Here is a 12,932-nt window from a genome sequence, read left to right on the forward strand (position 1 = left end):
GGGAAGACCACCTTGGAGGGCTGTGGCCAGTCAGAGGAGACAATTCTGGGCCAGATGTACCAATTATGCCACTCACGACAAAGCAGCACCACACAATGCATTACTACATGTTGTGTGGCACACACACAGACATCTTTTGGGGGGCAGAAAAACATGCTCTTACCCAGTCCCAGCAAGTCCATGACAGGCTCGGAAGATTTGGAAGGGCTCTTCTTGATTTGCGAGTCATCCTTTTTCTGAGGCTAAGCCAAAGGAAGTAAAAAGTCATTTTAAAAAAATCAAAGTCCTGCATCTGCTTTAACGCATCAATTAAAAAAAAAAAAAAAAGGATTCCCTCAGAACTTTTCCTATGCCAATCTGCCAGTTCACAAAAGATTATGGGGGATGCTCTGGTGGCACACTCCATTCGTAGAAGTGGGCCTAGTTATTGCCCCACATTAACTTGGAGCCAGTCTACACATACGGATAAGTCATGTAGCAGAGAGTTCCTGAGACCATATAATTTTAGAATCAGGGGGTGGGGGAGAAGAACAATGATGACTGTGTATCAAGACTGAGTTGAAAGTCTCAGTTGATGACTTTTGGGTTGAATTTCAGAGGCCACTGTCACCATAAGGCTTACCTTCACAAACACTGCCAATTTTTCAGTGGCACCCCCCCCCCCCCCACTATAATGACCAACATCTGCCTTCCCAACCCCTCGCCCAAAGACCTCTAGGAACAACGTAACATCACCACCTTGCATGGTTCCCATGAGGCTTTGCAGGGTGGGGGGAGAGTGTCAGCTACCGGCAAGAGCACCAGATATGCTCCCCCTTTAGCCCCATCCCCTGAAAACTGACCAAATGCCCCCACAAACACACACATGCTTTCGAATGTGGTGGCGAAATACAGGAGGCATTGGGGCTCAACCTTGTGCATTTGAATGGTCCCTCATTCATAAGAGCAGCCCCCTGCATATAGGAAAAACAGCACATTAGGGCAGGGAATCTCAAATTTGGGTCCCCAGATGCTGGAAGGCTATAACTCCCATCATCCCCGCGGCACTGGGAGAACAGGAGGCTGCAACCTTAACGTCTCTGTATGATTTCCCACTCCTGTGTCGAGAGCTGTACAAGCGCCTCTGGAAACTTCTGCCACTCAACATGGCTAGTTCCAAGCACCTCTTGGCTGGGCCATACGAGATGCCTAGCCATCCCCCTCTGCTGAACATGAAGCGAGCTCACAATCCCAAGCTGGCGCCGCCCAACCCACCCACCCCCAAGCCCATAGATGGCCGCCGTACCATTTTCACCTTCTCGAAGATTATGGGCTCCAGTTTTCTCTCGGAGGCTGCCTCCTTTTTCCATTTGTCGTCCTTTTCTCTCTGTACAATCAAATTAAATGGTGAGAGGGTGTGTGGAAACTAGCCGGGCACATCATTTTGTTCTCCAGGCCGTCAGCAAGCGCTCACAGGAGAGCGGCTGGGCAGCTTGGAAGTGCAGATCTCCTCCCCCTAACACAAAGGATTCTTGGCTCTGTGTCTGCTAACTCAAGAACTGGAAGATGAGAGGGGGCATATACTGCTCCAGTTTGCAGGAGCAGAATGCAGTGAAGCTAAGCCAGGTAAGTATTGGGCCCACTCCAAGAGCTCAGATGATCCGTTTAATGTCTCAGTGTGCAGACCAAGATGGCAGCCCTTGGTAAAGATACCCTCTCAACTGGTATTTTGGTTTTGGAAAGAACTTAATTCCAGTCCCTTCTGATGTAGAATAGTCTCCAGAGAAGACCAACGCCTGTTCTTCAATGGTTTGGTCATGGCAATGATTTGGTGTGAGGCAGGGGTTCCCAGTTTTGAGTTGCCCAAAGGCCACTGTGGCTGGGGACGATGGGAGCTGTAGTCCAGCAATATCTGGCAACGCAAGACTGGGAAGGAACCCCTGGTCTAAGACTATGGCATTATAATGGAGGTGGGTGGGCAGCCCATTGCTAAAAAGAACAATTCTTCAGGATCTTACTGCAGATAGTACTCATACTGGTGTGTGCATCATTACAGTTTACGGGACAGCCCACTGCCAAGAAGAACCTTTCTATATCACTTGAATTATCGTGCAATCCTTACAACACTCCTGTAAGGTATGGGAGCCTTATCACCTCCATATTGATTATTGGGGGCTGAGTGCCAGGGGCTTGCCCAAGGCCACCTAGTAAGCGTGTGACCTGAACCAGGGACTTTCCAGTTCATGGTTCTTAGTCTTCGACTCCAACTGGCACCATTCCTCTGCAGCTTGACTTGCGGGCAACGAGGTCCCAAGTTTAAGCCCCAGCATCTCCAGTTAAGAGAGCTTCCCACTAGCAGGGTGGAGAAAGACCGGAGCCTGAAGAGCCACAGCCAAGCAGAGTAGACAGCAATGGGCTGGGTGGAGCAACCGGGTAACCCCGGATACAGCAGCTTCATACATTCATTTGTTCAGCTACTCTTAGAGAAATACATTCCAAAGAAAGGGTTCCTCACAAGCGGGTCCCCAGGTGGTGTTAGGCCATTGTGGCAGAGAATGATGGGAGTTGTAGTCCAACACCATCTGGGCACCCAACCTGGGGAACCCTGTTTGAAAGCTGTTAATACGAACCCGCAACATGTTGATGTCAAGACTTCGGTCCACGTATTTCTTCTTCTCGTATTTGTCTCTGATAAAGCTTTCCACGGCTCTGTACAAAAGCGGGTTAAGGATAAAACAAGCCAAGGGTAGACAGTCTGTGCACAACAACATTGTCAGGCAGCAGCAAACAACTCAGGCAAATAAAGGGTTAATTCTGGAGAGCTACTCATTTTCCCCCTCCTTCCTTTTCTCCTGTCCTTGGATTCGTTACTTCAGCTGTAGACTTGTTTGAAGAATGGAAGTATGCGTGTATCATCGCCATTATATTGTCTTGGAATATGGGGCAGCACGGCAGAAGGTACAGAAGCAGCAGCAAAGCAGGGTAATTATGTACCCTCTGTGCATAGAGGAAAAGTGGGGTAACCTTTTCCCCTCTGTGCAATCAGTAACTATGGTACTGATTACACAGAGCAAAAAGCCATCAATAATGGTATATTCAAGTGGTGGTGGTGGATCAGCAGATGAGGACAAATTGGTAGAAAGGCAATGAAGCATATGATCTAGGAGGTCAATCTAATGCACGTTTACCTGAAAAGTAAATTCCACCAGAGTCAATGGAACTTCATTTCAAGTGAATATGCACAGGACTTCAGCACAGACAAGAGCGAAACACAGTCACAGCACTGAGGAAGGCGGCCACCTCTGAAGCTTCACCCTCTGTTCTGCTAGTGTAAAATTCAAGAGCCCTGGTTATAATGCAGAAAAATAATCCCCACTTGCCTGTGTGTGCTCCCATCCCTTGAAATTTACAACTCCCTGCTTTGTTGTGGCTCACATCCTCTGCCACCGATATTGCGGAGAGCTTCATTTTGCAGAAAGTGCTAAGGAACAGGGGGATTTCATTGAATACAAATCCTCACAAAGATTCTAAAAAAGGTTGTGCAGGAGCTTTAAGGAATTCCATGCCGAACCCTCTGTCTGAACAGCCACAAGAGGAGAGATTAACAGAGTGCCTCCCGCCTAGCCAGGCCTTAACGCCAACATGAAAAGCCTCCATCCTTTCTCCGAGAACAGAAGCAGAGAGAGGATGCTGGTCTGTCTGAGGTCGTCTGAAGTTCTCCGGAAGGTAAGCTTCGTAGAGGCGATTCGCTTTGCGGTTCCCCATCTCTTGCATGCACTGAAATAGAAAACAAGAAACCCTCGGGGCTTAATTTGGGCCAGGGCTCAGCATCAGTTTTCAGGGCCAAGATTTAACCCTGGAACACACAAATAAAACAAGAGGAAAGTATCTTTCACTGAGTACAGAACGTGTGATCTTTATCACTGAGAGTCATGTTACACTCATGCAAGAAGCAGCTGTGTGCAAGCCAGACTCTAACCATGGAGAATTCTGAAGTTTCCCCAGAGACAGGCAGAGAAATCAGGAAGGGCCTAGAGACACCCTGAGCAGCCCTTTGGGTCCAGCTGCTCTCTCTCTCTGCTTATCCTCTCTCTGCTCAGTGGATTGTGGGGAGGAACAGGTACAATGTGCCAGAGGAGAGATGAGATAGAGCACCTCAAAGCTCCTAGGAGTGCATGAACCCGTTCTTGCACATCCCTAATGCCGGGGGACTGTGCAGAGTATTCAGATTTGGCTGAAACTTCACGCAGGCCCAATGAACAATCAACTAGGGAGTCACACTTAAGAGTTGATGGGGCGGCCATTGTCCCGCAGCTCAGGGCCTTACGCTTCACTTCTACAAGAACATCAGAAATTTCAGTTGCCAGTCTGAAAGGTTTTCCCCATCATTTGACTTCAGTCTGGCCAACCTTAGGACATAAGAGTTTTTCCTAGACCTTGCCTAAAAGAGTACCACAGGGCCTGCTCTGTACAGATGAAAAAGGAGACCCAGAAGCATTATGCATCCCAAAGCCTGCTAAAGTTCTTCCAGAAAGGGGCGCAGGACACGGATTTGCAGAGTCAACAGTAATAGTGATTTAGCAGTTAATTCAGGTCTTTGGTTTCTGACAGATCAGCAGAAAAAGGCTCTGTTTGTAACAGCTCGAAAGAGAAGCTTTCCACAGCTTATGTACTCTCAACAAGCGACACTGTGTTTTATATGAAAATAGATTTATTGTAATACCTCCCTTCTTCCCAAGCGAGTGTATCACTTATTCTACAACACCTACATTTTGCACAAAGTATTTGCCCTGTGAATTCTCACGTCTTGAGTCTGCAATCTTTTTTGGACACAATTTTTCAGTTACAGATTTTATTAGACCAAGGCAAGCCACAGAACACACCTCAGAAATAGATGGATAAGGTTTCCAGTAAGGAGGAGTCCGTGGTAAGCCTTCCAAGAGAGGAGGAATTAACCAATGTTCTCGTGAAATATAAGAGGAACCCAGCTGCACTCTAGGACATGGTGTTGTGATAATGCAGCAATGCTCAAGGTTTGATTCAGGGCTCAGTGGACTGATTCAAGTCAAGGTGATTTAAACAAGCAAGTCAAAGCACCAGAGAAGCAAATTTGAATCATTCAATTTAAAACATAGATGCTTTCTAAATAGAAATGCACGCTAATTGGTTGCTGTAGCCATAAAAATATATATGGGGTTCTGTGTTCTCTGTAACAAGGATTCCCAGATGTTGACTACAACTCCCATGATCCCCAGCTTTGGCCATTATGGGAGTTGCAGTCAACAGCATCAGCGAATCCCTGTTATAGGGAACACTGATTAGGTTGTGGCCTAAGTTGTTTGGTGAACAGAAAGTACTTCTTAACCCGCTCCTTCCCTTGGCTCCCTATGCACCCCTGAAAACCTGCTTTGTAGGGCCAGAGGATCTCTGGAGCAGCACAACCAATGGCACATGGAAGGGGGAATTGCTGAAAGTCACTCCTCACCCCAGGTAGAAACTGAACTGCCTTCCATTCACAGAAGAGAGTGTCTGGATGCAAGAGAATGGGTCTAGCATTGCCTCATTCCCACAGCCAGGCCTCACATCTCGTTGTTTCACTGTTTAAAGTTGCCCCATTTTTCTTCTTTACCCATAGAAGAGATTTCTGATCAACAGTGATCTACATGGCGCCCGGGGATAGAGCAGTGCCTGTGATCAAAATAAGGTACTTTTAGGACTACCTTCTCAGCTGCTGTTTGATAAAAGTAGGCCTAAAATTCCACCCTTGAACTACAATGGAGAAGCTGGAGTAAGCTAATTTGAGCCTCCCAAAACCACCCTGGCAGGGTGACTGCAGCTCTCTTTGAGCTGCAGTCAAAGCGCATCTCTGCTACTAACCTGCATTTGCTCTTGCGTCCATTGGTCCAGATTGACAGATTTTACTCGGGATATGTGGACACCCAGATTCCTGTGGATTCCAGCACAGCGGATGCAGATGAAGACGCCAATGTTCCACGAGGCCCATCTTGGCCCTGCAGAAGGACAAAGGAAAGCCGTCACGGACGTGCTTTTGAGCATCAGGTTATCCACCCTGAATTGCTCCTGATCCAAGAATCTGCAGCAAGCCGAGCAGGGGCGGAAGAGTTTCCATCTACAATGCAGACGAGGTTTAAACATTCATTACCAGGGAATTAAAGGCCACATGCTGGAGAACAAGGAGTTGGGGGAAAGGATACACCCATGCTTCCTCTTACTTAGAGATAAAGTTGGAAGGGCGGGGGAGAGGGGTGCAGGCAGGAAGAGGCAGTTAATTTGATTTTTAGAGCGACAGCTCCCAAAATCTGCCCCACCTCACTCACAGTGGCTAATCCATTGTGTGGCAGGATGTGTTAAAATTCTGGTTAAGTACAGAAGAGAGAGACTCCTTGGTAGGAGCATGACGGGAAGATTTCTCTGTGTTTGAAAGAGTGTATTGAAGAGATGTACAGAGATCATGCCCAGATCCAAACCGCTGGGCTTCTTACTCATTTGCAGGCTGAGAAACAGTCAGACAGCTGGGCTGCAAGGACTCTTAATCACTCACTTGAGCAGGCAGAACTGCATGGCCATCAGAACCTGAAATAATTTCCCAAACCTCAACTCAGGCCAAGCATTTCTAGAAACCTGCAACTGCAATATACAAGCAGGATTTCTCTCTCTCTCGACTTGCCCCCTCCCCCCGATTATTTTCCTTGTTTGAGATAAAGAGATAACACATACAGCATTCCTAGGAGAAAGAGAGTCACATTTATATGAGGTTCGAACTCTGGAAGAGCTTTCAGGCCAGCATGCAGATTTCAGGTGAGGAGTCAGGAGAAGTCTCATTAGGGCCTGGGGTTTGGGGGAAGGCACAGAAAGAAAGCATTTGTTCATTGTGAAGCTAACCACGGCTTTTTCCCATGCCAGCCAGGCAGCAGGGAAGAGCACTGCAGAGCAAGAAAGGAACTACTGCACAAGGCCGCCAGGCAGTGTTCACTTTGTTCCCATGCCCTTGAAAACGAATGATCAGCTGCTTTGAATACAGCCAGGGTGGGAGGAGAAATGAACTGTTTCTCACCTACACTACTTTGCACAGCCCGGCCCTAAGAGACCTGGAATCACCAGGCATCAAATCCATCCTTGTGCTGCAAGGGAGACTATCAGACTGACAGGTAAGTGCAGGCCACAGGATGCTATATGCAAAGGAACCCAAGCCACAGGAGGCTCGGGTAAGCGGGTCAGACCATCCCTAGGACCAAGAGCTAGCCTGACAAGGATGAGAGAGAGAGAAATCCCATTTGGGGTATGGTGATTAGAAGACCCAGAACTGGAAGCAACACTCATTCCATTCATACTGGAGCAGAAGTCCATTCCATTCAGGGTGCCACCTGCAAGTTGTGGCACTTGCTGACGTCCAGAGGCTCAGCCAAATTAACTCTGCAAATACAGAGGACAAAAAAAAGTCACTATATGAGCTGCAGTCTGCAGTAGCAGACAGAGAACAGGCCCATTAAGATGTGACAGTGAAAGTAGCTGAGTGGCTCCTATGAAGTTCCCAACCTTTGTCCAAGGCATCCCCCATCTCACCACCAGCCTTGTAAGAGGGCCAAACTCTTTTCAGTGTCTCCCCTCTCCTGCTAGCAAAGATAAAGTGATCCGGTTCACTAAATCGTTGGGATCTAGGTTTAAAGCTGGTAACCAACATTAGCATAATTGTGTGAACCCATGCCAAGGTGGGAATCTCAGATTCATCTTGGGACACCAACTGACATTAGTAATTTTGGTGTGGGTTCACACAATCGTGCTAATGTTGGTTGCCAACTTTAAAGCTAGAGTCAAATGACTGTGTGAACCAGGTCAGTAGTAAGGAAGAGGCAAGACTCATTCCCAAGGAGGAACCTCCCTACTATCACCTCTACTCTCCCTGCCTCAAATACACACTTTCAGCCAGGTTCATGGTGCTATGAGACGTGGACAGTTTCCCCTTCAGCCCTCCCCTTTCTCTCACTCCTTCCACATCAGGGGAGAACTCACTGCAACTAAGTTGGGTGTGGGTGTGTGTCTCCAATCTGCACCTTGCCTTTGCCATGAACTTAGTAACCCATACTCACAGCCTCAATATTCCCCATCTGAAATATGGGGATAATACTGATCCTTCATGTAAGGATCTAGTGGTTGTAAGGACAACTAGATAATGTATTTGAAGCACTCTCAACACACTTTATATATGCATCCTATCATCATCATTAACAGGCATGAGAATCCATTTGGGATAACTGCAGTCAATGGAAATCTAACAAGGGACACATTTGGATTAAAACTGTGCCTGCTTTGTAGTGTTGCCCTTCTGACGTGCTCCAATAACAGGAGCAGTATATAAATACTAAAAAGCAGTTTATAAATGTGTTTAAACAAATTGCCCGGAGCGGGTGGGCGGAACCATAAAGCATACCCAATGCAACTACACAAAAGATCAGACAAGAAGGAAGAATGAGGGTTCTGAGGGAAGCAAGGATGGGACCCAAGCAGGCACACCTTGAAGTCTACTTTTAGCCCCAGTCGTTATCAGGAATCATTTAGGGTTAGGTCTAAAGCCCCTACTATGTTTAGCATTCACAGGGTTGGGAAGGATTAGCAACAGCCCAGATAAAGCCTTCACATAGCATCACCTTTGTCAGTTAGCATCAAGGGAGGCAGATGCTGTTTCCTAACCTGCTGGATGAACAGCAGAGCCTGGAAGACCATCTGAAGGGTGCGCAACCCCCACCTGCCCCTCCCCACCCACCCCTGTTTTTCCTGGAGGCCACAGATCAGAAGGGTGTGTTCTTCCATGACACCCACGTCTGATTAAGACACAGCTGTTCTCCCCTCTCAGCACAAGCATGCACGCGGTTCCATTGATGACTTTTTAAAATGTTAGACTGATCGTTATGCAAAGTACTTTCATTTCCTATTCTTCAGGGCCACCACTAAGTTCGCATTCTGGGCCTCTGCAGAAACAAAGTCAGAAGAATTCCTAGAAGAGAATCCCAGCACCAGCCTTATTTTACAAACATCTTTCTTGTCCATACTCACAACTGTGTCACATGAGATAAGCTCATTAAGCAACCCATTTTACGGATCAAGACTAAGGAACACAACAATCTGGAGTCACAACGGCAATAATTTCTCAACCCCACCCCAGACTTCTGAAAAGCTGCCATTTCAGTAAGGCAGGGGTTCCCAACCTTAGATCTAGGGGTAGCTGGTCTTAGGTCCCCAGATGTCATTGGACTACAACTCCCATCATCCACAGCCTTCAGCAACTGTGACTAGGGATGATGGGAGTTGTATTCCAACGACATCTGGGGACCTAAGACCGAATACCCCTGGAGTAAGGAAATGGCAATTAAAATGGCTGCTCAAACCCTTTCCTCCCTTTGGTCTTGTCTAATCAATTCTACTGCCAAGGAAAGCAATATAGGAACTCTCCCCACACACACCCATGTCTTTTCCCTGTGGGTAGGGAAGCAGTCTGGGGAGGAAGAAATTTTTAGTAGAAAAATGGCAGAAGGAGAAGTGTTTCCTCTGCTTTTTGCTCCTGATTGTAGACTCAGATGCTGTTTTTCAATTCACACATGTTGGAAGAGACGGTTCATGCAACTCTTGTCATTTAGTTTGATTCTGATACCTCAGACTTGCACAGTCAAGTGACAGGATTCTCTCCCTCAAAGGGGAACACTGGGGCAGATGTTTGTTCAAGGTAAAAATGTGCCCTCGAGTTGGTGTCAACTCCTGGCAACCACAGAGCCCTGTGGTTTTCTTGGTAGAATACAGGAAGGGTTTACCGTTGCCTCCTCCCGTGCAGTATGAGATGCCTTTCAGCATCTTCCTATACCGCTGCTGCCTGATACAGGTGTTTCCCATAGTCTGGGAAACCATACCATTTACATCTCGCCTCAACCGTAGACTCACCGGGCAGCCTTGAGAAAGCCCCTCTTTCAGCCTTAAGTTCTCCAATCTCCACCCCAGTGGTATGGGGGGAAATAATGCTAATTCCATGGTGGTTGCATGACTCACCAAGTTAGTGTGAAATGCTGTGCATATTTAAGAAGACTGCAACCTAAATGCTAAGCATCATCACCATCCCTCAACGGCAAAGACATCAGCCCTATTCAGACATTGTGTTGGATGAGCATACACCCGTACATGTTTGCATGAATGATGAATGGCATTTGTTTCAAACACAAGCCTAGGTACAAGCCCCTCAAATGCTTAGTACAGACATGAAGTGCGCTCCTGCACCTGGGGTTCAACATAAGGTATTAATAACTGTATTAACAACAGCACCTGGGAATGCTGCACACTGGCTGTACGAGTGCTGAACATAATGTGTGAATAGGGCTTGGTTTAAATCCAGAAGAGACTATACACCATGTGTGAGGTCGATAAGCCTTAGTACGAGGACAGGCACAGCAAAGCTGCCTGAGCAGCATGAACTATGATAGACACGCACACGCTTTAGTGAGCTGGGGAAGGGAGGAGAAGGAGGAGGAGAGAAAGAGCTGCTGTATCAATAAAACATTAGCAACGGGCACAACACCAGCGGCCGCCTGCCAACTCCACTGCAAGAGGGACTTAATGCACAAACGAAGCCGCAGCCGTACCACAAGCATTTCAGGGTGGCAGGCAGCATTAACTTCACCAGCTGACTCAGCAAAGAGGCACCTTTCAAAAGTGGCGATTCTCTTTATTGAGCAGGGGGAGCAACTGGCCCTCTCCATCCCCAGCACCCCTTCCAGTGGCTGTTGCTGGTGTCTGTCCTGTGTTGCTTTTTTAGATTGTGAGCCCTTTGGGGACAGGGAGCCATTTTATTTATTTATTTATTTACATCTTTGTAGACCACTTTGAGAACTTCTGTTGAAAGCGGTATATAAATATTCATCGTTATTTGTATTGACACGCACATGCACCTGGGAAGGAGCAAGGGCAAGCAACACTTTTTGATTGTGATATTTATACTTTGGGCTCTGTTCTAGTAACAGGACCTCCAAGGCAGCTAACCACCAAATTTCAACCACACCACCACATAAAAACGCAATATGACACTTAAAAAGCAGCACAGCAGGGAAAGTTTCACTTAAAAGCTAACTAGAAAGAGAGAGAGCTGCACAGAATTGGACATTCATGCTGAATGAGCAGTGGAACAAGCTTGTTTTTACCCAGCAACTAAATGCCACCAGGGAAAGGGGGAACCTGAGCCTTCCAAAGCAGAGAGTTCCACAGACTGGGGGCCACAATCAAGAAGGCCCAGCTCCCAGTACTGTGCTTTTCTTGGTGGAGTAATGTGAAACAGGGCATCCACTGAAGCCTTGAATCGGAGGACAGAATCAAATAGGAAAAGGCAGTCCCTTAAGTAGGTTCGTCCCAAACTGTTTGATGCTTGCAGGTAACATCCGGCACTCTGAATTGGGCCTGGAAACCAATCAGGAGCCAATGAAGTAGAACAAGAACAAAATACAGACTTGCTCTTTTGGGCCACGAATACCTGCCCACAGGCATGGAAGAGAAGAGAAGAGAAGAGAAGCAAGTTACAGACTGGAGTCACTATCCCATTACCAAGTTATACATGCCTAACTCCACTGCTTTTGATAGGCTTAACTCTCTGCTGGGATAGTGCGCTCTCTCTCTCTCTCTCTCCCCCAACTGCTCCACAGCCATGATTTGGGTGAAGTCCCCAGACCTGTCCTCGGAAAGCTAGTTTCTCTCACAACAAAACTAGCTTTGCAAACACAAGGACTGGCGTTGCTCACAAAGTAAACAAACTTTGCACTCAGTTGTGCAAGCTCCCGTGTCTTGAAGTCACAAGATTCCCATAAAGCAGAATAGAAGCAGGAAGTTATTTGCATGCTTCTAAAAAACCAGAGTGCACAAACCCTTGAGAAGTTCTCTTCTTTCCTTATAACCTCTGACAATGTCAGTTGAAACACATCTCACTTCTACAGTACACTGAAGCTAGAAACTGACCAGCAACCAGAGACTATTTATCAGTTATCATGCAAGCAGGGACTCAGCAGATGTGGCATGTGGCGTCCTCTTGGTCTTGTCACATCTCACCCTCTGCAACCTGCACTATGGGGGGGGGCAGTGATGACCTACCTCACAGGGTTGTTTTAAGGGTTACAGAGATAAGTGTGTAAGCACTTTCCACTTAATGGGATTAAGCTGGTCTTGAAATTCAGCAACAAGCATGAATTGTCCCTTTTGCCAAGCAGGATAAAAAATAAATAAAGATGAGCTTTTCCTCCAGGTACAGACTGCTATCATCACTACACTTATGTTTTCTCTGGTGAAGGGAGGATTAGCTCCCATTGTCCAGTGTCAGATTTTGACTACAGCTATGCAAACAAGTCTTTGCTTTCATCAATACCTATACAGAGAACTCCTGCTAAACTACAAGAAGGTTCTGTTTCAAGAGTAAGTGGTATTCATGCATTAGACTGGCATGTAGGTTTTATGAGGGCGTTCTGACATCCCTCAAAAGCATTTCATCTGGTAGTCACTATAGCAACCAGCCACTGTGTGTGTGTGTGTTTTTAAATTAAACTGAAAATTCAATTTTCTACAGAAAGAAGCTGTCTCACACACAAATGGCAAAGTCAGAGGCCTTGATCTCATGACACATGACATGCACCCATGTCATGAATTCTTCAAAATGTATGCACAATTTATAACCAGGTGAGTGCCACCCTCTACTTTGTAGATGCAAAAGCTGATATCAGCTGGATAAGAAACATCAGCATTTGGATCCGGTGCCTTTTTTTGCTATGCCTAAAGAACTCTGTGCACATTAGAAGTACTGTCCAATCTTATAAACTACTCCGACATTGGAAGGGCATTGCCCTCAAGGAGGTCCTTGTCAGCAGACAACGCTGTGCAACGCAGGTGGCTTTGATGGCCTGCTGTTGGCAAGGTTA

At 46.8% G+C, this 12,932-nt stretch overlaps 1 protein-coding gene across 1 annotated transcript in view; it reads right to left on the reverse strand.

The window, feature by feature from the left end:
- The window catches only part of SMAP2 (small ArfGAP2), a 38,627-nt gene that overhangs the window by 12,193 nt on the left and 13,502 nt on the right, over window positions 1-12,932 (reverse strand). Inside the window, exons 3-7 of the mRNA XM_053267681.1 lie at window positions 5,857-5,990; window positions 3,671-3,756; window positions 2,610-2,688; window positions 1,286-1,366; window positions 164-242 (exon numbers count right to left, since the gene is read on the reverse strand). Coding sequence (XP_053123656.1) covers window positions 164-242; window positions 1,286-1,366; window positions 2,610-2,688; window positions 3,671-3,756; window positions 5,857-5,990 — 459 coding nt within the window. The remainder of the gene's footprint in view (window positions 1-163; window positions 243-1,285; window positions 1,367-2,609; window positions 2,689-3,670; window positions 3,757-5,856; window positions 5,991-12,932) is intronic.

Source organism: Hemicordylus capensis, chromosome 7 (assembly GCF_027244095.1).
Source record: "Hemicordylus capensis ecotype Gifberg chromosome 7, rHemCap1.1.pri, whole genome shotgun sequence".
Lineage (NCBI taxonomy): Eukaryota > Metazoa > Chordata > Lepidosauria > Squamata > Cordylidae > Hemicordylus > Hemicordylus capensis.